This window comes from Felis catus, chromosome A3, assembly GCF_018350175.1.
Source record: "Felis catus isolate Fca126 chromosome A3, F.catus_Fca126_mat1.0, whole genome shotgun sequence".
NCBI classification, from domain to species: Eukaryota; Metazoa; Chordata; class Mammalia; order Carnivora; family Felidae; genus Felis; species Felis catus.
In genome coordinates this window covers 43,516,638-43,543,648 of record NC_058370.1, presented here as the reverse complement: position 1 = coordinate 43,543,648, position 27,011 = coordinate 43,516,638, and the positions used below count along the sequence as shown (strand labels likewise).

At 40.1% G+C, this 27,011-nt stretch overlaps 1 protein-coding gene across 14 annotated transcripts in view; it reads left to right on the top strand.

The window, feature by feature from the left end:
• DZANK1 (double zinc ribbon and ankyrin repeat domains 1) overlaps nucleotides 1-27,011 on the top strand; it is a 71,410-nt gene that overhangs the window by 14,090 nt on the left and 30,309 nt on the right. For 13 of the 14 annotated variants that reach the window (XM_045053923.1, XM_045053922.1, XM_045053912.1 and 10 more), the window contains 6 exons: nucleotides 988-1,102; nucleotides 2,502-2,619; nucleotides 3,660-3,784; nucleotides 7,649-7,734; nucleotides 15,059-15,176; nucleotides 19,745-19,858. In XM_045053923.1, coding sequence (XP_044909858.1) covers nucleotides 988-1,102; nucleotides 2,502-2,619; nucleotides 3,660-3,784; nucleotides 7,649-7,734; nucleotides 15,059-15,176; nucleotides 19,745-19,858 — 676 coding nt within the window. The remainder of the gene's footprint in view (nucleotides 1-987; nucleotides 1,103-2,501; nucleotides 2,620-3,659; nucleotides 3,785-7,648; nucleotides 7,735-15,058; nucleotides 15,177-19,744; nucleotides 19,859-27,011) is intronic. The other variant, XM_045053921.1, reaches the window with a different exon arrangement.

Below are 27,011 nucleotides of genomic sequence, written 5' to 3'. Positions count from 1 at the left end.
GGCTTAAGGTATGAAATCTTATGGTGAGTGTGGCGGACTCCAAAAACGCAATAAACCATGCCTCCCAGTAAAGCCCCTCTGCTTAAATCTGGGCTGGCCCTACACCTTACTTTTGACCAATAAAATGCTTCAGAAATGATGTTAAGTCTAGATAAAAAGAAGTATTACGGTTTCTGCTATGGTGTCTTGGAACATAAACCCTGGGTGAAGCCAGGCACCATGAAGGATGTCTGATTCCCCTGAGCCATCCATACTGTGAGGAAGCCTAAGCTAACCACCATAAGAGGGAGGGAGAGGGAAACAGAGACAGATAGACACCGAGGCTGAGAAAGAAGACTGGCGAGCCCCCGGCTGTTACAGTTATGCTAGCCCAGGCTCTGAATATGAGGGGAAAAAGCATTTATTTATTTATTTAAAAAAATTTTTAATGTTTATTTATTTTTGAGAGAGAGAGAGAGTGCAAGCACAAGAGGGGGAGGGGCAGAGAGTGAGGGAGACACAGAATTGGAAGCAGGCTCCAGGCTCTGAGCTGTCAGCACAGAGCCCGACGCGGGGCTTGAACTCACGAACCACGAGATCATGACATGAACTGAAGTCAGACACTCAACCGACTGAGCCACCCAGGTGCCCCAAGAAAGCATTTTAGACATCCAGCTGAGCTAATCTTTCAGTTCACTCCAGTCTAACTGATATCTGTCTGACCATGTGAGAGATGACAAATGAGAGCTACCCAGATGGGCCTGGCTAACCCAGTTTGTGTGTGAAGACACTATGTTTTGGAGTGCTTTGTTACACAGCAGTAGATAATCTAACTGAGAACAGGGTAAGGAAGGACTTTAAAAGTTGTGCTTTGATTTTTCCAGTTTAAAACATAATAACCTTAGTAGTGAGGCCAAGGAACTTCATAGAGTTCTCTTAATTGTTAGCCATCTTTTCTTTGAAGCTTTGTGTGACACAGAGGCTCTTTCTATTTTGAATAATTTTCAGGGACTGCAGACAGAGTGGCATTGTAACAAAGGTGTTTCAGGTGGGCTATGAGCCACCAAATACAGTGTCTTCTGAAGACAATGTTGAAAATATTCTCAAAGATTCTTCAAAGCAGGCAAGTAATGAACCTGTAGCACTTTCAGATAGTCACCATATTCTTGGTTCCTCCTTTCTCAGCGATCCCATCTTCTTTTTCATTTCGTACCCTATGCTCACATGTCCTTATAATTGAGGTCAGTAGTGGCCATTGCAGAGTGATTTCCCACCCGTTGGTCAGTCCATCCTGCACGTGTTTCATCCTGCACATTAGACATTCCTACCCAGCATCACGGCCCATGCTCCAGCATCTTCATTGATTCCCCACTTACCTATTGATGAAAGCAGAAACCTTTAGCCTGGTATCCCAAGTGATCAGTTTCTGTCTTCAGTAATCCTTTATTGCTCTGTGACTCCCCTGTATATATGGCAGCCAAACTAGACTCTGTATGTTGTGTGCTATCATTGCTGCCCTAGCATCCAGGCCTTCTCCTTTTGTATAGTGCTTTCAATATGTGATTACTTTGCTTGTTGTCTGTCTTCTTCATGCGGCGTAAATTCCAAGGTGGCAGAGAGCATGACTGCCATACTCATTACCTTCCATAGAGGTGGGCAGGAGAAGGCAGTGAGTGTACATTTGTTGAACAGATACATCAGACTAGTAGAAACCATCTGTGACCAAAGCCTCACCTCTTTAGAGAGTGAACTAGACTTATCTACAAGGATGTTTGAAACTTCAGTCCCTGGGCTGTGGGGATCGGTGAGATAGATCCAAGAGCCAGAGGATGGGCTAACCCATGGTAAGGCAACCAGCCAACAAGTCTCAGTCATGGAGGTCTTGATGGGGATGACTGGGAGTTTGTGAGGGAGTCCCTTCAGCCCAAGGATGGACCAGAGCCCATAGAGGTGGTTGTGGGAGCAGAGCAGTGGGTGCAGGTATAGTGTGGGGTTCAAGTGTGATCAGATCAGAGATCTACCGTGGGCAGGGGCATCCAGCAGAGGCTGAGCCTAGATGCATCAGCAGGGGCTCAGGCTTGAACAAGCCATAACCGGCTGCATCTAGGAGAAGAAAGTTCATGGAGAATAGTATAAGGATTGTGTATGAGCAGGTATTGTACTTAAGTCCTATCTTGGTCTGACCCCACCCTTTATTTGCTTCCTGGATCTGGTGGTCCCTTTGTTATTCCCCAGACTGCCATGATTGTAACATCCTGCCTTCATGTCCTGCTGTTGGCCGCTGTTCCTGGCTGTTTGACTGCTGGTCCCTACCAACCAGACATGCTGCCAGCCAAGGGCCCAGATACAAAGCTGTGTGTTTTCAGAGTAAAGTGAAACAGAGGTTACTATGTAAAAAACTACTGTAAACCCTTCCCAGCAAGAAGTACATACCATGACACTGTCTCCACCTGGCAATTTTTAATTTTCACATTCTAAATGGGTGTAATGAAGTGACTGACATGAATTCTCTTCATTCCTAGGAATTGAAAAATGGGTTTGTTGGGTCAAAACTACGGAAGAAATGTAAGAATGCTGAAAATAAACAGGGTTGGAATGTTAATCTTAGAAAGTCTCCAAGTATGACATGGCGGGACGAAGGTAAGGCTTAGAATTGTAAACCACCAAACAGGTTCACTGCTGGTTTTCTTGTGTGAAGAAGGGTTAGCATAAGAAATACTGGAATAGAAAAGTAAGCTATAATCTGAGTCTTAGTGCTGTCCTCACTAACAGTTTAAGCATTGAGGAGGGCACCTGTTGGGATGAGCACTGGGTGTTGTATGGAAACCATTCTGACAATAAATTTCATATTAAAATAAAAAAAAGACCAAGAGGGATAATCAAGGAGTCCAACAAAGTGAGATTTGTCGACCCATTGCAACAAGGGATACCACACCTCAGAGGAATCATGGGGCATCTCACCAAATAAAGGAAAAGACACAGTTATAAGGTTAGGGGGGCAGGTGGAGTTTGGGAAGCAGAATTTTGACAGACTTGAAGCAAAGCAGGGCCTGGTGTAAAGTGCTCACCATCAAGTATGTATTGTAAAGGGAACCAGGGTTTTGTTCACCTTGGAAACTGAAAATAAATGTGGAATGTTGTATTCAGAGACCCTTCTCTGATGCTCTACACCAAGGTTGGAAATTGAGGCTGCTTCTCTGTGTCCGAGTGACTTATGTCCTCCAGGCAAGAGTCGGAGGTTTGATTCTTGCTGATATGATTTCAATCAGCAAAGTTTCTGATTATCTCTGGTTTCAGAGCACAAGGTTTCTCAGCAAGTAAGAAACAATAGCCACTCAAAAAGGGGGGGAGGCTGTTATGACATTTTACATCTGCAGTGTGTCTTTGGGAGAAACAGTGTTTCCTGCTAACGTTGGCATTGGATTTGTCTATTTTCTCAGCTTGATGTGGAATGTTGTAGAATGTAGCAGGGAAGATTTTTATTTTCTGAGTCCAGGCTAATTTTTTCTTTCCTAGTGCTAGTTCACTGAGTGGAGGCTTCTTTATATAGTCGCTACGTCTAGTTAAAGATGTGATGACAGTGGTCACTTAGAAGGTTTCCAACTATAAAGATGTATTTGCATGATTACATATATAATTACAGATGTCCACAGAATGATTTTTTTTTTAAATAATTGTAGACCTTGAGGTAGGTGAAAGAACTGACTCTAAAACATGGAAAGATCTTCGTTTCTCAGAGAGTCCACTGGAAATCCCACCTTACCATGAAGAATCAGGTTCTAGACCACCCACCCGCCAGTCTCAGGTAACTTCTAAAGAAAATCTTTATGGTACTAAATACCTCCTATATTCTTAATCTTCCCATGAAATACTTTTTAGACAGTGTACCCCAGCCTTCTCACCATGTGTCAGACACCGTTTCAGTTCTGGGAATACTGCGTTGGACAAGAAAGGCCCCTGTACTCGGGAGCTTACATTGTATTGGGGGTGGGGGTAGGCAGATAATAAACATGTAAGTCATCAAACAAAAATTTTTAAATAGTGACAAATGTCATGAAAAAGATAAAGTGGGGGTAATGGGATAGAGCAGTGGTTCTCAAAGTGTGGCCCCACATACCAGTAGCATCAGCATCACATGGAAGTTTATTAGAAATACAGATGCTCGGGCCCCAGCCCAGATTTTTGAATCAGAGATTCTGAGGCTGGGCCCAGTGTCTGTTTTAATTGGTCCTTCTTCTGATGCATACTGAAGTTTGAAAACCCGTGGGATAGAGAATGACCACAGAGGAAGAACAAGAGTGGTTCTAATTTGGGGTGACAAGAGAGGGCCTCCTTAAATTTGAATTGAACCTTCTGAATGGAATTGAATTGATGTTCGAATTCAAGATGAACAGAAGCCAGCCCTGCAAAGATCTTGGCAGCAGTAACAATAGCAAAGTGAGGGAGTACCAGGAGGTTGGTGTGGATGGAGCAAGGCAGGAGATGAGGTGGGAAAGGTAGGCTGGGGCCAGAGCACAGACACCTGTGGTTCTCAACACAGCTGTATAGTAGAGTCATCTGAGGGGCTTCAAACCAATCCCAAGAACCCAACCTCAGAAAAAGTTGTTTTTAATGTTTATTTATTTTTGAGTTTTGAGGGAGAGAGAGAAAGAGAGAGAGAGAGATTTTCTTTGTGTATGACTATTTGGATTACCTTGCCCACCTAGAGTTGTTTCAAGGAAAAGATAGATAAAGACAATATGTGAAGATTCCAACATTTAGAATCTCCTAAAAACAGAAACTCTTTCTGGACACATTACAAATTATTATGCTCACGTGAGACTGTCTTCTGAAAACAGTTATGATTGCATTTTGTCATATGCCACTCATTCTTCAAAATGATATTTTTCTGTCTAAAAATCAGTATTATACACTATAATGGCTACAGTGGTGAGCATTGCTCACAGGTGTTGAGCGTAAATTAGTCCATTTGGTAACCAAGGAACCATTCTTCCAGAAGACTGGGAAAGGGTGATCGTCTATTGCAGGGATAGTTGTTCTTTTGTTTACTAAGGTTTCCATGAAGGCCTTAGTGGGTCTGTGGTCCTCGGCCTGGACTTTGTGGCCCTCCAAGAAATATGGTGGGTGGGCAGATAGAGTTGTTACAAGGAAAAGATAGAGTAAGACAATTTGTGAAGACTCCAACATTTAGAATCCTCTAAAAAAATAGGAACATTAGAGACACATTTGGGGACTTTGACTAGAATTCAGAGGAGCAAGGGGGCCAGAAAAGGACCACGAAATATTTATCTTCCACTCTTTTTATTCCTATTGGTATGAGACTCTTGTCAACATTCCAGCTGAATCCCATCTGAACCATACTTCAGCGAACATCAGAATTAATGATACTGGTGGGTATTATAACATGTCAGCAACCACCAGGAAGACAAGATGTCTCTGAACTAAGCACTGACCTGGGGGGTGCCATCAGGGGCTAGACAGCAGAGTAAATGCATGGTACAGCCTGGGTGGGAGAGAAATGACAGCCTACACTAGGCTTCAGTTTCGGGGCATAAGAGTTGGGGGTTCTCTAGCAACGTGGAATGCCCCAGTCAGTTAGTGGGTTATCTCTACTCAGCTCCGGCCAACTATTGACAAGAAGGCCTATGGGCTCAGTGTTGCCACATCTTGATTTTACAAGAAAAGCCAGAAACCTGCCTGTTTATGTGTAAATATTAACAATTAAATCAAAATTTGAAACATTGTGGACCAGTATATCTGGGTCAAATGGAACTCAACGGCAGGCCAGATTTAGCCAGTAGACCACCACTTTGTGACACCTGGTCTATGCCACGTTGGACCTGACACGAAAGCAACTCAAGACCTCTGACCACTCCCTATTGCCTATAGCACAAGTTCTAGCTTCCTAAGCTCTGCATGCAGGTATTGTGGTAGACAGAGACCCTACTGGGGTCAGATAGGCTGAGGTACCTGAGACAGTTCACATTCTGTTGATGCGACCTCAAGCAAGTGACTCAACCTTTCTGACCCTCAGTATCTTCATCTCAAAAATGGGGATTATATGTGCCTCTTTGTGTGAGGCACTGAGATGGGACACAGTATCGTTTCTCTCATATTTGGGCCAAAATGCGTGACTGAATCCCATCAGGAGGAAACATCAGACAAAACCAAATTGAAGGAGATTCTACAAATTAAATTCAAACATGTCAAGGTCATGAAAAGTAAGGACAGACTGAGGAACAATTCCAGATTAAAGGAGACAAAAGACACATGACCACTAAATGCAAAGCCTGACACGGGACTGGATCCTAAACCAGGAAAAAAATAAATATATAGCTGTGAAGGACGTCATTGGCACAAACAATGACATTTGAGTAAAGATCTGGGGATTAGATCACAGTATTGGGTAGCTGTTAACTTTTCTGGTTTTGATAATTGCATTGCTGCGTGAGAGGACATCATTGTTCTTAGGATGTGCACACTGAAGAATGTAGGGGAAAAGGGGCATCGTAACTGCCGTCCATTCTCACATGGTTCAGAGAGAGATAGAGAAGGGAAGTGCACCGGGCAAAATGTTAATGTGAAAAACTGGTCACGCTGGGTATGCAGGAGTTATTTGTACTCTCCCTGTACTTCTTCTGTAAGTTTGAAATTATTAAGGAATTATTGAAATTGAAATTGAGTTTCAAAAGAAACTTACAAACATTTAAAACATGGGGAAAGTGCTACCCACCTCGTAAGGTCATTGTGAAATGTTAAGGAGATAATGGCCACATAATGCCGTTTTAGTTGTGTCAGACGCTCCTTAAGTGATAGCTTCTCCCCTCCACATTCCTCCTCCAGCCCCTCAGACTTCCAAACCATGTCAAACGGCTGAGCCCCGGATGAGCTGAACACTGCCCTGCCACTGTGCCTTTGCAAATGGGTTTCTTCTGCTTGGGATTCCCATTGTCCTTGTGTCCATTTGACGAACTTTTCTTTACTCCCCAGGCCCAGCTCAGATGTTAGCACCCTGGGAGGCCCTTCTCCCCTGGAGCAAGTGTGATTATGTCCTCTAGGGTCCCATGGGACTACACACACACACACACACACACACACACACACACACACACACACACACACGCATACTACACTGAACCTACAGTGTTTCAGTATTTTGTGTATATTCCAGTTCAGGTCCTGGAGGGTAGGTACCATGTAATATTTATTTTTCCCCCCTTCTGTGTCAAACACAGTACCTGTTACAAAGTGAATGCTCAGATAAGAATATATCAAAATGATTTCAATGTTTTTGGATAACAGCAGACAGTTGCTGCATATGTTTTTTTAGGTGACTACTTTGAGTTTCCTAAGGATCTCAAAGATTTTTGAGAAAAATGGAGGTCAATTTAGGTTTTTAAATTCTAAACTCTGGTCTGTCTGATGGTTAATTCAGATATCTTTTCTTATAAACTCTTGTTTTTAATGAAATATACATACCTAATTGTAATAGCACTTTGATATTTTTAATGTCACGTACTTGGGGTAATCAGTACTTAATGTTTTTTCTGTCATGGTTTTTAAAAGATGGGTGCTGGATATGATAAGACAGCCCATTAGAATGAATTTTTAATGAAATTTTACTATACCATAGCTTTTACCATGATTTTATATGTATCCTTAATTGTAGTTCCCTAGTTTTGCACACATAACTGGCCAGAAGAGTTTGACAAGCACAGAGATCATGAGAATTCAAAGACAGACAGACTTTCTCAAGTAAGTGTCACATTTTCTTTACTATTTCTTAAATCCTACTGAGACATATTGTCAAAAAAAGTAAGGATGGGACATAAGAATGGTGTTTGCTCACCCAACTGTCCTTCATTACATTTTACAAAATGTTTTTTTTTTAGAGAAAGAAAGCATGAGTGGGGGAGGAGCAGAGAGAAAGGGAGAGAGAGAGAATCCCAAGCAGGCTCCACACTGTCAGTGCGGAGCCCAAAGCAGGACCTGAACCCTCAAACTGTGAGATCATGAGCCAAAGTCAGATGCTTAACTGACTGAGTCATCCAGATGCCCCAAAAGTTTTACAAATTTTAAGTGTATTGATATACAATAAAATTGTACTTCTTTAAAAAGTACAGTTGATCGCTATGTATATCACAGCATTACGTACAATAGCCAAGATATGGAAGCAACCTAAGTGTCCATCAATAGGCGAATGGATAGAGAAGATGTATTATATTTATACAATGGAATATTATTCAGCCATAAAAAAGAATGAGATCTTGCCATTTGCAACAGTGTGGATGGAGCTAAAGAATATAATGCTAAGTGAAATAAGTCAGTCAGAGAAAGACAAATACTATATGATTTCACTCATTTGTAGAATCTAAAAAACAAACCAGTGAATAAACAAAGAAAAGAATCAAACTTATAAACTTATAAATTCAGAGAACAAACTGATGGTTGCCAGAGGGGAGGGAGTTAGAAGGATGGGCAAAATTGGGGAAAGAGGAATGCGAGATACAGGCTTCTAGTTATGGAATGAATAGGTCGCAGGAATAAAAGCATAGGGAATATAGTCAATGGTAATAGTGTTGCATGGTGACAGATGGTAGCTATCCTTGTGGTGAGCATAGCATAACATAGAAGTTGGATCAGTAGGTTGTACAACTGAAACTAATTTAACATTGTGTGGCAACTATACTCAAAAAACATTTTTTTTAATTCCTCATTTTGCAAAAAGAAACAGTACAATTGACATATGCATATAACCTTGAAACTACCACCATAATCAAGAAGATGAACAAGTCCATCACCTCTAAAAGTTTCCTGCACTGTACCTTTTGGAAGTCTCTCCCTTATGCTCCTCCCTATCCTAAGGCAACTTATTGATCTGCTTCTTAACACTGTAGCTTAGTTTGTATTTGGTTCTGTCCGTAAGTGGAATAATTCAGTATGTGCTCTTTTTTGCCAGGCTTCTTTCATTTTCCTAATCATTTTGAAATTCACCCATGTTGCTGCATGTTTCAAATGTTTATTTCTTTTGACTGCGGAGTCGTATCCCGTTACATGGATACATCACAATCAGTTTATTTGGCTGTCTATTGATGGACATTTGGGTTGTTTCCAGATTGGGACTGTTACAGATAAGGCTGCTGGGAAAATTTGTATATAAATCATCATATGCACATAATAGTTTAATTTCCCTTAGGTACATACCTGGAATGAAATGGCCAGGTCATATGATAGGTATATGTCTAACTTTTTGAGAAACTGCCAAACTGTTTTCCAAAGAAGGTGCACCATTTTACATTCCCTCCAGTGGTGTGTGAGAATCCCACTTTCTCTACATCCTTACCAATGCTTTAATTTTTATGTTTAGCCATTCTAGTGAGATGGTGTTTGTGGATTTCATGTGCATTTCCCTAGTGACTAATGATTTTGAGCGCCTTTAAAAGTGCTTACTTGGCATCGGTACACCTTCTTTGGGAAAGTGACCGTTTAAACATTTTACCCTTTTCAAAGATTGAGTTCTATATCTCATTATTGAGTTGTACATGTTCTCTTTTGTTAATATATGTTTTACAAATATTTTTCTCCCAGTTTTGGTTTGTTATTTGCTTAAGGAAGTTTTTTTTTCCGAAGCACTTGTTTTTATTTTTTATGAAATCCAGTGTATTTATTTTTCTCTTATACTTTATGTTGATTTTGACATATTTAAGAAGTCTTTCTCAAACCCATGACATATTTCACTTACAAGATTTTATTTTATGTTTTCTTCTAGAAGTTTTATCGCTATTTAGGTCCATGATCCATGTTTGATTATGGTGTGAGTTTATTCCAGCACCATTTGTTGAAAACAATTGTCCTTTCCTCACTGATTACATTTGGAATATTTAAAACCAATTGATATTTGTGTGGATCTGTTTCTGGACTCTATTCTGATTCACTGATGTTTGTTTATACTTACTACCACACTGCTTTGATTACCATAGCTTTATAATAAATCTTGAAGCTAAGTATTATGAATTCTCCAACTGTGTTCTTTTACAAAAATGTTTTGGTTATTCTAGGCACTTTGCATTTTCAAATAAGTTTTAAAATCAGCTTCTCAACATCTACAAAATGTGTGCTAGAGTTTTGATTTGGATTGCATTTAATTTATATATTAATTTAAGAAAAATTGATGTTAACAATTTTGAGTCTTTAAAGTCCAGGAAAATGGTGTATCTTACTGTTTATTTAGGGCTTTCTTAACATCCTTCAACTATGTTTTGTAATTTTTTTTAATGTTTCTTTTCTTGTCTTTTTTCTTTTTTTATATATGTGGGTTTTTTTAATGTTTTATTTATTTTTGAGAGAGAGAGAGAGAGCACAAGAGCACAAGTGGGGGAGGGGCAGACACAGAGGGGGACAGAGGATCCAAAGTGGGCTCTGTGCTGACAACGGTGAGCCTGATGTGGGGCTCAAACTCACGACCATGAGATTATGACCTGAGCCTAAGTCGGACGCTCAACGAGCTGAGCCACCCAGGTGCCCCTGTGTTGTGTAGTTTTCATTGCTCAGGTTTTACATATCTTCTGTCAAATTGATTTCTAAGCATTTCATGTTTTTTGATGCTGTTGTAAATGGTATTGCTTTTAAAATGTAAATTTCTGATAACTCATTGCTGGAATATAAAGTTGATTTTTATGTAGTGTTCTTATAAATTCATTTATTCTTTCAGCTTTTTTTGGTAGAGTCCATAGAATTATCTACATAGGTGATCAGGTCACCTGCAAATAAAGGCAATTGTTTTACTTCTTCATTTCCTTTATGGATATACCTTCCTTCCTCCCTCCCTCCTTCCCTTCCTCTTTCTTTCTTTCTTTCTTTCTTTCTTTCTTTCTTTCTTTCTTTCTTTCTTTCTTTCTTTCTTTCTTTCTTTCTTTCTTTCTTTCTTTCTTCTTTCTATATAAATTGATTTATTTAAAAGTTACAAAAGAGCACAATAAGATAGAGATTATCCTTAGAATTATGAATGCTTTGTTAATATCAGGTAGGATTAGAGGGAAGGAAATGGTATTGGGTGGGGGGTACACCTGACTAGTTCTAGAGCTTTAGATGCCTTAGTTACACTGCAGTTGATTACATATTCATTCAGCCATTACACACTAGGTTATAGTGGTTGGGTGGCCAGTAATTTATCTACAGGGAACTCCTACACAAATTAGATCCATCTAGACCTCCTCAGTGCTGTCCCCCTCTACTCCTCAGGATCCTAAAGCCACCTGGATGATAACATTCCTTATTCATATATTCTTCGCTCCTCTCGGGTGCTGGGCAAGCTGAGAGCAGTCTGCTCTCTGCAGCTGGAACATATACAGATCCCTTTTCTTTCTTTTTCTTGGCTTGTTATTTTGGCCAGAACATCCCAGTAAACTTGGAATAGAAGTGGTGAGAGTGGTTATTCTGCCTTATTCCTGAACCTAGGGAGAAAACACTCCATTTCTCAATATTAAATGTGATATCGGCTGTAGATTTTTTTGTTGCCCTTCCAGACTGAGGAAATTTTCTCCTATTCCTAGCTTGCTGAAAGTTTTGTTTTGTTTTTAAATCAGGACTGGATGTTAGATTTTTGTCTAAAGCATTTTCTCCATCCACTAAAGTGATCATGTGGTTTTTCTTTTTGTGTTAGTGTGGTAAATTACAAAGATTGATTTTTAAGGTTTAAATCCACCACGCATTCCTGAGTTAAATCTCACTTCAAGTATTATCTATTTTATATAATGTTTAATTTGATTTGCTAAAATATAAAGAATTTTTTGCATGTATGTGCATGAGGGATATTGGTCTGTAGTTTCCGTGTCTTTCTGTCTGATTTTAATGTCAGGGTAATGCTGGGTTCGTCAAATGAGTTGGGAAGTAGTCTCTCTTTTTTAATTTTCTGAGTTTGTGTAGAATTGGTATTATTTCTTTCTTAGGTGTTTGGTAGGATACACCACTGAAGGCACTGGGGTCCAGAGTTTTCTTTTAAGGAAGATTTTAAACTACACAATTTATTTGACAGATATAAGTCTGTTTAGGTTTATCTATTTCTTTCCAAGTGAACCTTGAGTTTCATTTGCTCCTCTTTTTCTGATTTCTTTAATGTAGGCAATGAAGTCTTTTATTTGAAGCCTTTCTTCTTTCCAATATAGGCCTTTAGGACTCTGCATTTCCCTGAGTCCTGCTTTAGCTCCTAATGTTGGTATGTTGTGTTTTCATTTGGTTTCAGTGTAAACCTTTCTAACAACTATCCTGGTGGTTTCTTTTTTGACCCATGGGTTATTTGAAAGTATTTTATTACATTTCCAAATATTTGGAGATTTTCCTTATATAGTCTGGTATTTATCTCAAATTTAATTCCTTTTTTGGTCAGAGAGCATATATTGTATGATTGGATTGGTTAATGCTCCATGTTTATTTGATGTGTACTTTGCTAAAGTGAGTATTCTATAAATGTGAATTAGGTTAAATTGGTTGATAGTATTATTTAACTCTTCTCTACCTTCACTGAGTTTTCTGTCTATTGCTTAGTCAATGATGGAGAAATCTATGACTATAATTATGAATTTGTCTACTTATCCTTGCTTTCTATCAGATTTTGCTTCATATACTTTGAAGCTTTATTATTATGTGTAAACCTTTTGGATTCTTAGGTTCTCTTAATCATGAAATAAACTTCTTTAACCCTGGTGATACTCTTTGCTCAGAAATCTACTTTGCCTGATGTCAACGTAGCCACTTCCTGCTTTCTTCTGATTAGTATTTGCATGGTATATCTTTTTTTATCCTTTTACTTACAACCTATTTGTTTTTCCTTATTTACAGGTTTTAAAAAAATGTTTTTTTAGGGGCGCCTGGATGAGAGAGAGAGGGAGGGGGAGAGAGAGAGAGGGAGAGAGAGAGAGAGTGAGTGCAAGCAGGGGAGGGGTAGAGTGAGGGGGACAGAGGATCCGAAGCAGGCTCTGTGCTGACAGCTTCCACGCTGACAGCAGTGAGCCCGATGCGAGGACTTGAACTCACGTACTGCGAGCTTATGACCTGAACCAAAGTCAGATGCTTAACTGATTGAGCCACCCAGGCACCCCTACAAATTTTTTTTAAGCAGCATCTAGTTAGGTCTTGCTTTTTAAGAAACCTCATAATATCTGCATTTTAATTGGGATGTTAAGAGTATATTTATTCTGACTATTGATATGTTTGAATTTAAATCAACCATCATGCTATTTGTTTTATGTTTGTCTTATCTGTTCTCTGTTGCTCTTTCCTTTTTTTCTGCCATCTTTTGGATTAATTGGGTATGTTTCATGATTCCATTTTATTTTATACACTTTGTTAGCTTATTAGCTATAACTTTTTTTTTTTAGTGGCTGCTTTCGGATTTATAATACATATTTTTAACACATCACAGTCTACCCTCAAGTGTCATTATGCCACTTCATATATAGCATAAGAACCTTACGATAGTGTGCCTCCAGGAACTGAGTAATAGCCTTTGTGCTATTGTGGTCCTTTATCTTACTTCTACAAATATGATCCCCACAATACATTATTACTTTTATTTGCTATAATCAATTTTTGAGGCCCTTTATACTTTTATTGTGGTAAAGTATACATAAATAAAATCTACCATTTTAACAATATTTTAAGTGTTTATTTATTTTGAGAGAGAGAAAGAGTGCATGCATGCGCGCTTGTGCACATGAGCGGGGGAAGGGCAGAGAGAAGGAGAGAGAGAATCCCAGGCAGGCTCCACGCTGTCAGCACAGAGCCTGATGTGGGTCTCGATTTCATGAACTGTGAGATCATGACCTGAGCCAAAATCAAGAGTCGGTCACTTAACTGACTGAGCCACCCAGGAGCACCCTCATTTTAACAAATTTTAAGTGTACAATTCAGTGGCATTAAGTACATTCACAATGTTGTGCAACCATCACCACTATCCATTTCCAGAACTTTTTCGTCACTCTAAATAGAACTCAGTTCCATTAAGCAGTAACTCCTTTACCCAATCCCTCCAGGCCCTGGCCAGCTCTGTTCTCCTTTCTGTGTCTATGAATTTGACTATTCTAGTTACCTTATGTAAATGGAATCAGACAATATTTGTTTTTTTGTGTCTGACTGATTTTACTTAGTATAGTATTTTCAAAGTTTATCATGTTGTAGTATGTATCAGAATTTCATTACATATTAAAGATGAAAAATAGTCCATTATGTATACACCAGAATTTGTTCATCCACTCATCTGTTGATGGGCATTTGAGCTGTTACCACCTTTTGACTATTATGAATAACGCTGCTTTGGACATTGGGGTACAAGTATCTGAGTCCCTGATTTCAATTCTTCTAGGACTAGAATTTTGATTTTATGGTAATTCTTTGTCCAATGTTTTGAGGAACTGCCACACTGCTTCCCACAGCAGTTACATCAGTTCACTTTCTACTGGAAATGCACGAGGGCTCCAATTTCTAACCAGCCTCACCAATACTTGTATTTTCTATTTTTCTAATGGTCATCCTAATAGATATAAAGTGGTATTTCATGGTGGTTTTGATTTGCATTTTCCTTATGACAAGTGATGTTGAGCATTTTTATGACAACAGTGTTTCTTGGCCATTTGTATATCTTCGTTGGGCAAGAAGTGGCCCTCCAGCGTGCCTGGTGAGAAGACATGGCACTTAGACTGGACTCAGAAGTCATGGAGCAAGTCAGAAAAGTACAATTAATGTAGACATTACTGGAATTGCTGGGGCTCACACATACCAGATCCTGTGTGATAGGACGAGTCTGAAGTGGGATCAAGGCTGCTTCTGAACTTCTGCCACTGTCAGGAAGTGAGGTAGCCAGGCCAGGTGAGGGGCACCAGCGGGTCCAGGTGGAAGGCCACTTTGTAATAAAATGACTGGAGAAGCATCTCCTGTCTTCAACTTGGTCCTTAGCCTTTGACAGTGGTCTGCTCTTTGTTTTGCTTTTTATTTTCTAAAATGTTTGAACACTGTGAGATTTTCACCTGACTTCTAAATGTGAACCCCTCAGAACGTGGCCAATGAGGAACCTATTTTATTGTAGGTGTGCCCACTGCCTGGCCCCCCGCCCATCTGACCCCTTTGCTCGCTTCTGTCAAGAATGTGGCTCTCCTGTCCCGCCCATATTTGGCTGTCGTCTCCCACCCCCAGAAGGAGCTCAGGTGAGCAGCAGAATCTTTAAAAATGCCTTTCATTGGTTTATCTGATCTTTAATAGCAGCAGTAGCATTGTACCTGGGACACGTGATCCACAAACATAAATATTTCTTGAAAAAATTACTGGCAGGTTAATGTCTTGCTATCCAGTCTCCTACTTCAGGATGGAAAACCCCAAAACCTTAAGCCTTATTGTTTCAATGATAAATAAGAATGGATAAATATGTATTTCCCACTCATGTGATATTTCAGTTCATGACCTGGGTACAGTAAGGAAATATATTCTGGAAATAAATGGAGAGAGGTATTTGTTACAAGTCTGTATATCTATAAGATCCATCGTTTTGTCCAAAGACGCTGTTTGTATAAGCTATAGATTGATCAGTTAAAAAGTTTTGGCTGTTAAGTGTAGATAATAATTGGTATTAACCTACTAATAAGTTTATAGTTAGTTAGAAAACATACTCAGTTTACTAACAATCAAAACCTTCATTGAAATGTATTATCTGTTATTCACTTGATACTTTAGGGTTTTTTGGAGTAGGGTTTACAAAATGAAATAAAATGACCTGTGACATGGACTGAAAAATAACCATTTTTAAAAAGATAGTCACAAGAAAAAGCCACTAATTCAGTGAGGTCAAGCTGAGTTCTAGAATTAAGTTCTATCTTCAAGCAAAGGGTCAGAATCTGAACAGGTATCTTTTTATAATTTATTCTAATTCATTGCTCAAGACTATTGTAGAAGTTAATTTAATTTACTATAACATATTTGGAACTTCATAAAGAAGATAAAACAGCAAATAAAATATGAACAGCTCCTGTCAGTTTTAATTTTCCTTGCTTATATTCATTCGTTGGTGCAGCGTCCGTTCTTTTTCACTTGCCTGAAAACAGATTTTCAGAGCAGGGAGGAAAAGTTGCCAGAGATTATAAATATTTTAAATGATGAGCTGAACTTTGAAACATCTATATTGCCCCCCAAAATAATATTTGTTAATATGCTGTAATATATAAACAGCTTTGTAATTTGAACTATTTATTAACTACTTATTGTGTCCTGCTCTCAGCTGGGTTTCTGGGATTCGAAGGGGTGGAGCCTCCTCCTGGCTCTTAGATCCAAGACACTCAGTCTCATGAGAGATGCAGAAGTCACCTTACAGCTCCAGGTCTCCCTTCATTGTCCTGCCCTGTGAGTGCTGGAGCAGGGCCTTTTATACATTTCTCCTGTGCCAGCTGGCTACGTGTTCATTTCTGTTAGTAGAGGGACATTGCTGCTGGAGGGACACTGCAGGAGAATGGGCTTGACTTTTCTTTCTGGTTCCGGTATGCTTTCCACTCTCTTTGCTCTGACGGTGCTCACTAACCTACAGGAACCCAGTTGTGCTGAACCCCAGTGAGTTTTGGGGGCACCCCATGGACAGCTGCTCAGTGAGTTTCACTGGCATGCCAGCCAACTTCCAGATAGTCCTCAGGCATCCCAGTGGGCCGGTTGCCAGCGAGTTTCAGCAGCATGCCTGCACGTGGCTTCCCAGCATGTTCTACAGGCTCCCCAGAGGGAGATTTCCAAACAAGTTTCACTGTACTCGGTTTTTTGCTTCTTTTCTTGCCAGTTTGGGTCCAGGTCACCCCAGTTGAACTTCCCCACCATCCAATGGGTGACAGCTATACTCCTTTCCTCCCCACTTACTTATCTTTTCTGTAACATATATTGTCCTACATATTACATCCATATATGTTATGAACCGAAAATGCAGTGTTACACGATCTTACATCATTTAAAGATGACAGAAGATGTTTATGCGCTCATTTATATTTACCCACGTATTTATGAAATCTGGCCTCTCATATCTTCTCTTTCCTGTGAACTCAAGTCATAATCTAGTGTCACTTATTTTCAGCCTGGCGGACCTCCTTTGCTAAAGGCATGTCTGCTAGCTGTTTCTGCCTTTGTTTATCCGAGAACATTTACTTTGCATCCTCTTTTGAAAGATAGTTTTACTGGATGTAGAATTCTTGTGTGACAGTTATTTTTAATTTCAGCCCTTTGAACATATTATTCTCCTACATTCTGACCTCCGTGGTTTTTGATGTATGTGATAAGTCATTTTTTCTCTTGTTACTTTTAGGATTTTCTCTTTGACATTCAACAATTGTACTATATTGTGTCTAACTGTGGATCCTTTTGTGTCTATCTCTCTTGGGATTAATTTTCTTGGAGCTAATGTTTTTCTTCAAATATGGGAAGTTTTGGCTAGTATTGCTTCAAATTCTTCTTCTGCCTCTTTCTCTCTCTCCCTTCCTTCTAGGACTTCTTTACATGTATGTTGATAGGTTTTATGTTGTCTCACAGCTTGTTTGATAGTCTGTTTATTTTCTTCCATCCTTTCTCTCTCTGTTCTTCAGATCAGAAAATTTCTATTGTACTATATTCATGTTCATTGCTTCTTTCTTCTGTCTTCTCTGACCTGCTGTTGAATCCCTCTGGAGATTTTTTTTTTTTCCATTTCAGTTATGTTAATTTTTAACTCCAGGTTTTAATATGTTTTTTAAAAATAATTTCTATATCCTTATTTATATTCCCTATTTTTCAGATCATTGTCATCATACTTTCTTTAATCTTTTAAATATGATTTCCTTTAGTTCTTTGGTCATTTCTGTAATAACTGTTTTGAAATCTTTGCTAAATCCAACATCTGGGGATACTATTTGCATTGACTGTTTGGCTTTTTTTTTTCCCCTCTCCCTGATTATAGGTCACACTTTCTTGGTTTTTGCATACCTCATATTTTTTCTTGAATTCTGGACATTTTAGATTATATAATATATTGTAACAATTCTGGATTCTGACTTTTTCTCCTAGTGTTTTTTTTTCTTTTCTTTTTTGTTTTGTTTTGTTTTGTTGTTGTTTACTGGGATTAAATTTTTCATGTTTGTCTCCCCTAAAATGTATGGCCACTGATATCAGGTATGTATGTATGTATGTATGTATGTATTTATAAGTCTGGATCACCCCTGGGTCTGCATAGCTTAGAGCTCAACTGAATGTTGGCCAGAAGTTGTGCTCAAATACCTTAATCCTGTAAGGCTTCCACTCTCTGCTGAGGGATCTGTGTGTGGGCTGGACCTAACATTCAAGCTTCAGTCTGTTTACAAGTCTGCCCCAGCTTTTACTTTATGCTGAACTCCCTTGAATCTCCGTGTATAGCCTCCATCAGCCAGAGATGTGTTAGTGGCTTATGTTCACTCTGGTTTATGCCGCACATGTGCATATCCTCCACTCAACTAAGGGTATATGGGGAGCTTCTCAAACCCCCTATATTTGACCTTCCTCCTGGAACTCTCTGTTAAATCCCTAGCTAGTTGCCTCAAACAGGACCATGATTTCAGGCTAGTAGAGCCACTGGCCCTCCCTGTTTGCTTGCCACTAAGACTGTCATCTGAACAGTCCTCCAAATCAAGTGAGCCCTGCCTATCAGCAGCTGCTGGTTTCTGCAGTCTGTTCTGCCCCAGTGAGGCTACCACACTAACAGAGCTGGGGGAGGGTGGGGATAGCCTCAAGCAGGAACCATGTAGACTTGTAGTGTTTTTATCTGAAATTCACCACTTTTCAGTTTCTTGTGTGCCTTTGGTGACTTTCAGAGTCTGAAATGATTGTATTTTGTATCCAAAATGGCAGTTTTATCCAACTTTTTTTTTCTAAGTTTTTATTTATTTATATTGAGAGAGAGAGAGAAAGCACAAGCAGGGGAGGGGCAGGGAAACACAAGAGAACAATAATCCCAAGCAGGATCCACACCGTCAGTATTGAGCCTGATATGGGCTCGAACTCTCGAACCCTGAGATCATGACCTGAACTGAAGTCGAATGCTTAACTGACTGAACCTCTAGGCTCCCCAGTTTTATCCAACTTTATAATTGCTTTTTGGAGAGAGGATTTGTGGGCTTCCTTACTCCACTGTGCTTACAAGATATTTTTGGAGTGTCTGGGTGTCTCAGTTGGTTAAGCATCTGACAATTTCAGTTCAGGTCATGATCTCATGGTCCATGGATTCGAGCCCTGCATCAGGCTCCACACTGGTTGGGATTCTCTCTTTCTCTCTCTCTGCTCTCCCCTGCTCACACACACTCTCTCTCAAAATAGACTTGAAAAAAAGAGATATTTTTTCCTTTTTTAAAAAATTGTTTTTAAGTTTGTTTATTTTGAGAGACAAAAGAGTGCACTCACATGAGTGAGGGAGGGGCACAGAATCCTGAGTAGGCTCTGCACTGTCATCACAGAGCCTGACATGGGGCTCGAACTCACAAACTGCAAGATCATGACCTGAGCCGAGATCAAGAGTCACACACTTGTCCGACTGAGCCACCCAGGTGTCCCAAAGATATTTTTTCTTTTCTGTTTTTCACACGCCTGTTTTCCACAATAAACATTTTTTACTCACAAAAGAAACAAAATTAGATTAAAGGTAATTATTTTAAAACATTTTTTACAAAAGCAAATCAAATCTTATATTCTAAGATCTACTTATACCTTCGGTTTTTGCATTCCAAGACAAACCTCTTTCTTTGTGCAGATGGGCTTATGTGCAGAGTGTGGAAACATGGTGCCCATGAACACTCCCATCTGTGTGGTGTGTGAGGCCTCTCTTACTCTACAGCTGCAGCCACAGGCCAGCCTCCGCTTGAAGGTAATGAAACGTGATTCTGTAAAAGCATGAATAAAATATATGGAAAGTGATATAAGCAGTTAAATGTCTTTAGCTGGTGGAGTTGGTGAACAATTGATAAACTAATATCTGTGAACAAAATCCATTCTAATGGTTGGGAACGCATGCTGCCCAACAGTTTGACCTGCCAATAGGATCTATAATGTAAGAGAGATACGAGGAAATGTGTTCCCTGAACATGGATTTGAAGGCCAAAATGCATACAGCTAACTTAGACAATTTTTTTAAGAGTTTATTTTTTTTAAGTTTATCTATTGATTTTGAGGTGGGGAGAGGGGCAGAGAGAGAGAGAGAATCTCAGGCAGACTCCACACTGTCCACACTGTGGAGCCCGATGCAGGGCCTGAATTCACAAACCGTGAGATCATGACCTTGAGCCGAAATCAAGAGCCGGTTGTTTAACCGACTAAGCCACCCAGGCGCCCCAACTTAGGCAGTCTTTTACTTTATGTATTTAAACTTGAACATTTCAATTAAGAACTTTTACTCATGTCCTTAAAATTGCTTTATGCTTTTATTCGCTTTATTTGTTTATGGGTCCCTGTTATACAGAAAATAATAATTATAGTCATATGGATGAAAAACAAGAGTAAAAAAAAAAGTTAAATATCATCATCATATATATTCAGAAAACTTTGCTAGACAACGTCATACCATGAAAATATTTTTGGTAGAATCACTAAGCATACAACTGTATCTTTTCTCCATTTTTCAATGTATAGTCCCATTCACCTTCTCTTTAATCTCAAGTAAATGTTACTATAGAATAAAATAGATTTAACAAAGAGAATTTGAGGCATAAAAAAGCAAGCATTTTTAGTAATAAGAAAATGCATAGATTTAATGTCAGTTGGAATAGTAACACTCCTAAGTCACTTTGTGGATTTTCATTTGGGCAAATGGAGAAAAGGCAAATCCACTTTTTCTTCTACCTCCAAGCTCCCCTTCACTCTGAAAGTGTTTTTTTAATTTGATAAGAAGTTGTTTATTAATACATTCTGAATATACTTAATATTTATTTTTATGCCACTAATATGAGATAAAATGTTTAAACGTATTTATTAAAGTTTTGTAAAAATTTTATAATAAGGGGACTTTGGATACTGAGGAAATTCTGAATTTCTATTTGCCGCTCTGCTTAAGGATTCTTGACTGAGATAACCGAATCTTTTTTACTTTTTCTAACCATTCAGCTATTTACTCCCCAAATGATCCTCTTTCCTCTCCTAGACATTCTTGAATTGGACATGCCTGCCTGCACTCTCAAGATTTCTCTCATATTCTCTGCTAAGTTTTGTTTTTTGGTTTTTTTTTTTAGGACTTTTTTTTTTTTATGAAATTTATTGTCAAATTGGTTTCCATACAACATCCAGTGCTCATCCCAACAGGTACCCTCAATACCCATCACCCACCCACCCCTCCCTCCCACCCCCCATAAACCCTCAGTTTGTTCTCAGTTTTTAGGAGTCTCTTATGTTTTGGCTCCCTCCCTCTCTAACCATTTTGTTTTTCTTCTTCCCCTCCCCCATGGTCTTCTGTTAAGTTTCTCAGGATCCACATAGGAGTGAAAACATATGGAATCTGTCCTTCTCTGTATGACTTATTTCACTTAGCATAACACTCTCCAGTTCCATCCACATTGCTACAAAAAGCCATATTTCATTCTTTCTCCTTGCCACGTAGTATTCCATTGTGTATATAAAGCGCAATTTCTTTATCCATTCGTCAGTTGATGGACATTTAGGCTCTGAAATGTTTTTAAGTATTCCAAGCAGTGCAAGCCTTCAGAAATGAGGTGTGGAAGAACTGGCTGGGCCAAGGTCAGATAGATGAAAATTTACTAATTTTTTTGTTGGATGGATGGAGTGGGGAGTGGTAAGAGCCTGAGGTATTATAGTCAGTGGATACTCGCTTTAGGGTCCCTTGAATAGTGAAGATTGAGGGAAGGGGTCTGAGGAAGGAGTAGTCTCCAGGGTCACAGGCATTCAGGCCTAGTCTGAGGCTGCTGGCATCCCTCACCATGGTGCGGCCATGAAACTTCCTTCAGCTGTTTCTCTGAGTTGTGCCTTGCACCTCCGGTATGAACCCTCATGTGCTGAAGGGATTTTTCAAAGACACCTTCGATGTGACTTTTCCCCAGCATGCTGCTTCCTGGACCACTCTCTGGTCCTCTGCACCCAACATTCCCTGGGCTCTGATACCTGGACCCACTGCCCCTGTGCCTGCACACACTTGCAGTGGTGGAAGTGGCAGTCGTGGTGGGTGGGTGGGGGCACAGAGAGAGAATTCACTCACTCTTACCAGGGGCTGGGGCCAGGATAGCTTTTAAAAGGGGGTGTCATCTGAGGGATATCGTGGGAGGCACAAGCGTTTGCCAGATGGGGAAGGGATGGGACAAAGAAAAGTGGCTTGTGTGTATATGCCTGTGTGTGTTGGCGGTGGGGTGGGGTAGGGTAGAGGGCATTCTAGGAAGATGTCCAGAGACTGGGAACTGCAGGGTGTGCTTCAAAACTCTGTAAACAGTTTGGTTTTGTTGAGCTGCAGAAATGCTGGGGGTGCTGTGGGCTGTGCAAGATGGCGCCTTGTCTACCATACTTAGCAGCTCATATTTCTCCCAGTGCACCCTGAAGGGTTGAAAGCAGGGACAGGATTTAGTCAGGCTTGATTTTCTAGAGAGACTTTTATCACCGTAACATCTGATCTTAAAGGAAAATTCCTGATTTTTATGGCCAATCAGTATTGCTGCCTCTACTCACAGGATACCTGTTTGGAAACCCTGGGCTGAGAATCTGCATCCCAGGGGCTTTCCCAAGTGTTACAAGGGCAGTGGATTTTTAGATAACATTTTCACCCAGAGAGGCACCTCCAAGGTCAGTGGGAATTCCTGTTGTTGACAGAAGCCAACAGCCTTACCTTTCCCAAGGCACCAGCAGGGACTGTTATTTTTATGTTGTTCTCCATCTCACTCCATGTAGTGCATGAAGCACCACCCGTCCTCTTCCTGCCCACAGTCTGCTGCTACGGACCGATCTTCTGTTGATTTAAAGGACTTGTCAATGCTGAGGGATTTAGTTCTATTATATATATATAATATATATATATATATATAATATATATATATATTATATATATATATATATATTTTTTTTTTTTTTTTTTTTTACTGCCAAGATTAGAAGCTATAGTAGCAGAAGTTTCTCCATTTACTCTCTGGCACAGGTGCCTATATTTCAGAATAAGAGAGGATTTTACACTTTTAAAAATTCTCTAATTTTTTGTAACAAGTGAAATAGTCCCAAGATATACAAAGAAGTGCATAATTTCCCCACCCACCTCTATTTCTATCCTCCTGAAATAACTGATGATAATAAGTACCCTTCTATGTATTTTTTAGAATGCACAGAAACATGCATATATATTCACACATTTAGATTTGGATTTGTTTTTGGTTTTTATTTATTTATTATTTTAGAGGTGGGGAGGGGCAGAGAGAGAGAGAGAGGGAGGAAGGGAGGGAGAGGGAGAGGGAGAATCTTTTTTTTATTTTTATTTAAAAAAATTTTTTTTTCAACATTTATTTATTTTTGGGACAGAGAGAGACAGAGCATGAACGGGGGAGGGGCAGAGAGAGAGGGAGACACAGAATCAGAAACAGGCTCCAGGCTCTGAGCTATCAACCCAGAGCCCGACGTGGGGCTCGAACTCACGGGCCGCGAGATCGTGACCTGGCTGAAGTCGGACGCTTAACCGACTGCGCCACCCAGGCGCCCCATGGGAGAGGGAGAATCTTAAGCAGGCTCCACGCTCAGTGCAGTGGCCTGGTATGGGGCTCAATCTCATGACCCTGGGATCATGACCCGAGCCGAAATCAGGAGTAAAATGCTCAACTGACTGAGCCACCCAGGCACCCCTTGTTTTGCTTTTTAAATAAATGTATCCCACTGGCCATTCTCTAAAGTTAAAAATTAACTTGAGCATCTCGTATTTCACCAGAATACATGAGCTTTCCTTTACCAAGAGATCATCAGTTTTCTTGGGACTCCAACTAGCAATATATAGCATACCTCCAGGTCTCCAGGCATATTGGGTTCCCAAAATCTGAGAGGCCTAGGGCAGGGATCCTCTTGAAGTTATTACTGAAAAAGTTCTGATGATTCACATGACTGGGGCAGTTACCTCCTTATGGGACCCCCACCTCTGACACAATGATTTGGGGCTGAAGCTAGTGTGACCACAGCTCTGCATCAAGCAGAACTTTAGCTTGGCATCTGTTACAAGATCCACTTTGAGCTGAAGTTTGCAATGACCTACTACATGCTTCCTCACTTCATTTTGTCAAAGCCTTTCATCTAGGGGATCAGAAAATTGTTCTTATCTTCCAGCTACTTTGCAAGGAAAAATTTTACCCCAGTAACTGACTGGGTCCACCAAATTGCTTAGAACCATTCAACTAGACATACTGCAAATGCTGTGGATGAGGTGGCCAATGAAGTATTGACTTTTAAAAAAAAGGCCTCATCATAGATGTGTAGCATCTTCTTTAAGGTAGTGTGATGGTGGCCTCAATCCCAAGTCATCCCCATCGACATCTATGAGTTAGTGATTATGATGTAAAATTATTTCTATCTGTGGGTTATGGTCACTGTTCTTCAAGGAAGTGAGCCATGACATGGTGTTAAAAAGCCACCACCAAAACCATTAGAAACACCTGTTGACCAAGAAGGCTATGTTTATTGGACCTGATAACAGTAAGTTAGACTGGTGCTTTTTCTTGGTAGTGTCTCTGAAAGGAGAAGGCAGGGGAAGGTATTTATAGGATTTTAGTGATGCACCTGGGTGATTGCTGGGTATTCTTTCTTTCTCTCTCTCTCTCTCTCTCTCTCTCTCTCTCTCTCTCTTTCTCTGCCTCTCCCCTGTGCACACACTCTCTCTCAAATAAATAAAACTACAATTAAAAAAAAAATTTAAGGGAGTTTTGCAAGGCAGGGTTGGGATAGGGCAGAGTTAGTTTGGATTGGGCAAAGTTATGACATGCTAGTTTTAAATTTAGTTTATTTAAAGAAATTTTTTAAAATGTTTATTTATTTTTGAGAGAGACAGAGACAGAATATGAGTGGGTTAGGGGCAGAGAGAGAGGGAGACACAGAATCTGAAGCAGACTCCAGGCTCTGAGCTCTCAGCACAGAGCCCAACGCGGGGCTCAAACTCACGAGCTGTGAGATCATGACCTGAGCTGCGGTTGGACGCTCAACCAACTGAGCCACCCAGGTGCCCCTAAAAATAGTTTATTTAAATAAAACTTTAATATACTTAAGGTGATGATGTTTTAATATACACGTACATAGTGAAATAATTACTCCAGTCAAGCTAATTAACATATCCATCTCTGTATAGTAGAAATTTGCTAAGAGAGTAGATTCTGGTGTTACCAGGTCACATGCACATGTGTACACGTGAATGCACACAAACAAATGTTAACAATGTGAGGATATACTGATTTTAGATTGTGGGTCCTGCAAGGTGAGGGTCTTGAGGCAAGCTGTTGGACTTAATAAGTAAGCAGTTTTACTGGTTTACACTCTTTCCAGAATATTTCCTGCAGCAAACAGCTATGTTATTTTTGTTTGATCTTAGTATTTTTTTTAACACAGGGACAAGAAATTTGATTCACTTCTCAACAACAAGTGTCACCAGATCTTTTCTGAGGCAACATGTTCAGGAAGATCACAGCCTTAAATCTCACAGAAAAGCTCTGGCAGTTGTAGATCATGCTACAGAGACTTTAAGCAACTTTGAAAAATGCTGGAACCAGGGAGTGTCAGGATCCATTGAGAGCAAGTCTGTGATCCTCTGCCATTTTGAATAGCAGTCAGCCGGCCATTTGCACATTAGGAGTTCTTTGAGTTGCAAGAACTTGGAATCTTCTACTAGAGTGGAATTAACCAGGCTTGCAAAGGTCAGGGACTTCAGAGCCTTCCTAGTGGCATTGGAACTAAAACCTTGGGAGTTGGATTTTCTTTCTCTTAATGGTCTTCTTTGTCTGTCGAGCTTCAGAACACATGGTGTCAGTTTCAGGACACCTGGGAAATGTAGACACTGGAGTAGAAAGGAACATTTGTATGACACTGGGCATTGATAATTGAAGGGAATAGTATCCTGATAGTGCAGAATGGTCCAGTGACTGAACAGCTGTTAGCAAACCTCTGATAGCTGAACTCTAGTTAGACTATTTTAGTCTTTCTTTTCTTTTCTTTTCCTTTCTTTCTTTCCTCCTTTCTTTGTTCCCCCCTCCTTCTTTCTTTTTCCTTCCTTCCTTCCTTCCTTCCTTCCTTCCTTCCTTCCTTCCTTCCTTCCTTCCTTCCTTCTTTCTCTTTCCTCCCCTGTCTCCCTCCCTCCCTCCCTCCCTCTCTCTCTCCCTCTGTCCCTCCATCCCTTCCATTTTCTGCATTGCAACCTATCCTCAGTTTCCTGACTTGGAAAGTTGCACTTACCATTTATTTTCTTTTTTCTTTTTTAAAAAAACTTTTTAACATTTATTCATTTTTGAGAGACAGAGCACGAGTGGAGGAGTGGCAGAGAGAGAGGGAGACACAGCATCCGAAGCAAGCTCCAGGCTCTGAGCTGTCAGCACAGAGCCCAATGCAGGGCTTGAACTGTGAGATCATGACCTGAGCCAAAGTCAGAAACTAACCCGACTGAGCCACCCAGGTGCCCCATTACCATTTATTTTCTAAGATAGTCTTTTCATTTTTCCATTTCTGAGTGAGAAAGTACAGAGCAAACCTAAATTCATTAACATGAAGCCCCATGGGGTAAACCCCAGTCCAAGAGCTAGATTACTTATAATTTTTTTTTAAGTTTGTTTATTTTTGAGAGAGAGAAAGAGACAGAACATGGGAGGGACAGAGAGAAGGAGAGAGAATCCCAAGCAGACCCTGTGCTGTCAGTGTGGAGCTCAATGCAGGGCTTGAACCCACAAACTGTGAGATCATGACCTGAGCTGAAATTAAGAGTCCGACGCTTAACTGACTGAGCCATCCAGGTGCCCCAAGAGTTAAATTGCTTGTAAACGCATAGATCAGCTTTTGCTAGTCTTGGACTTTTCTGTTTATTG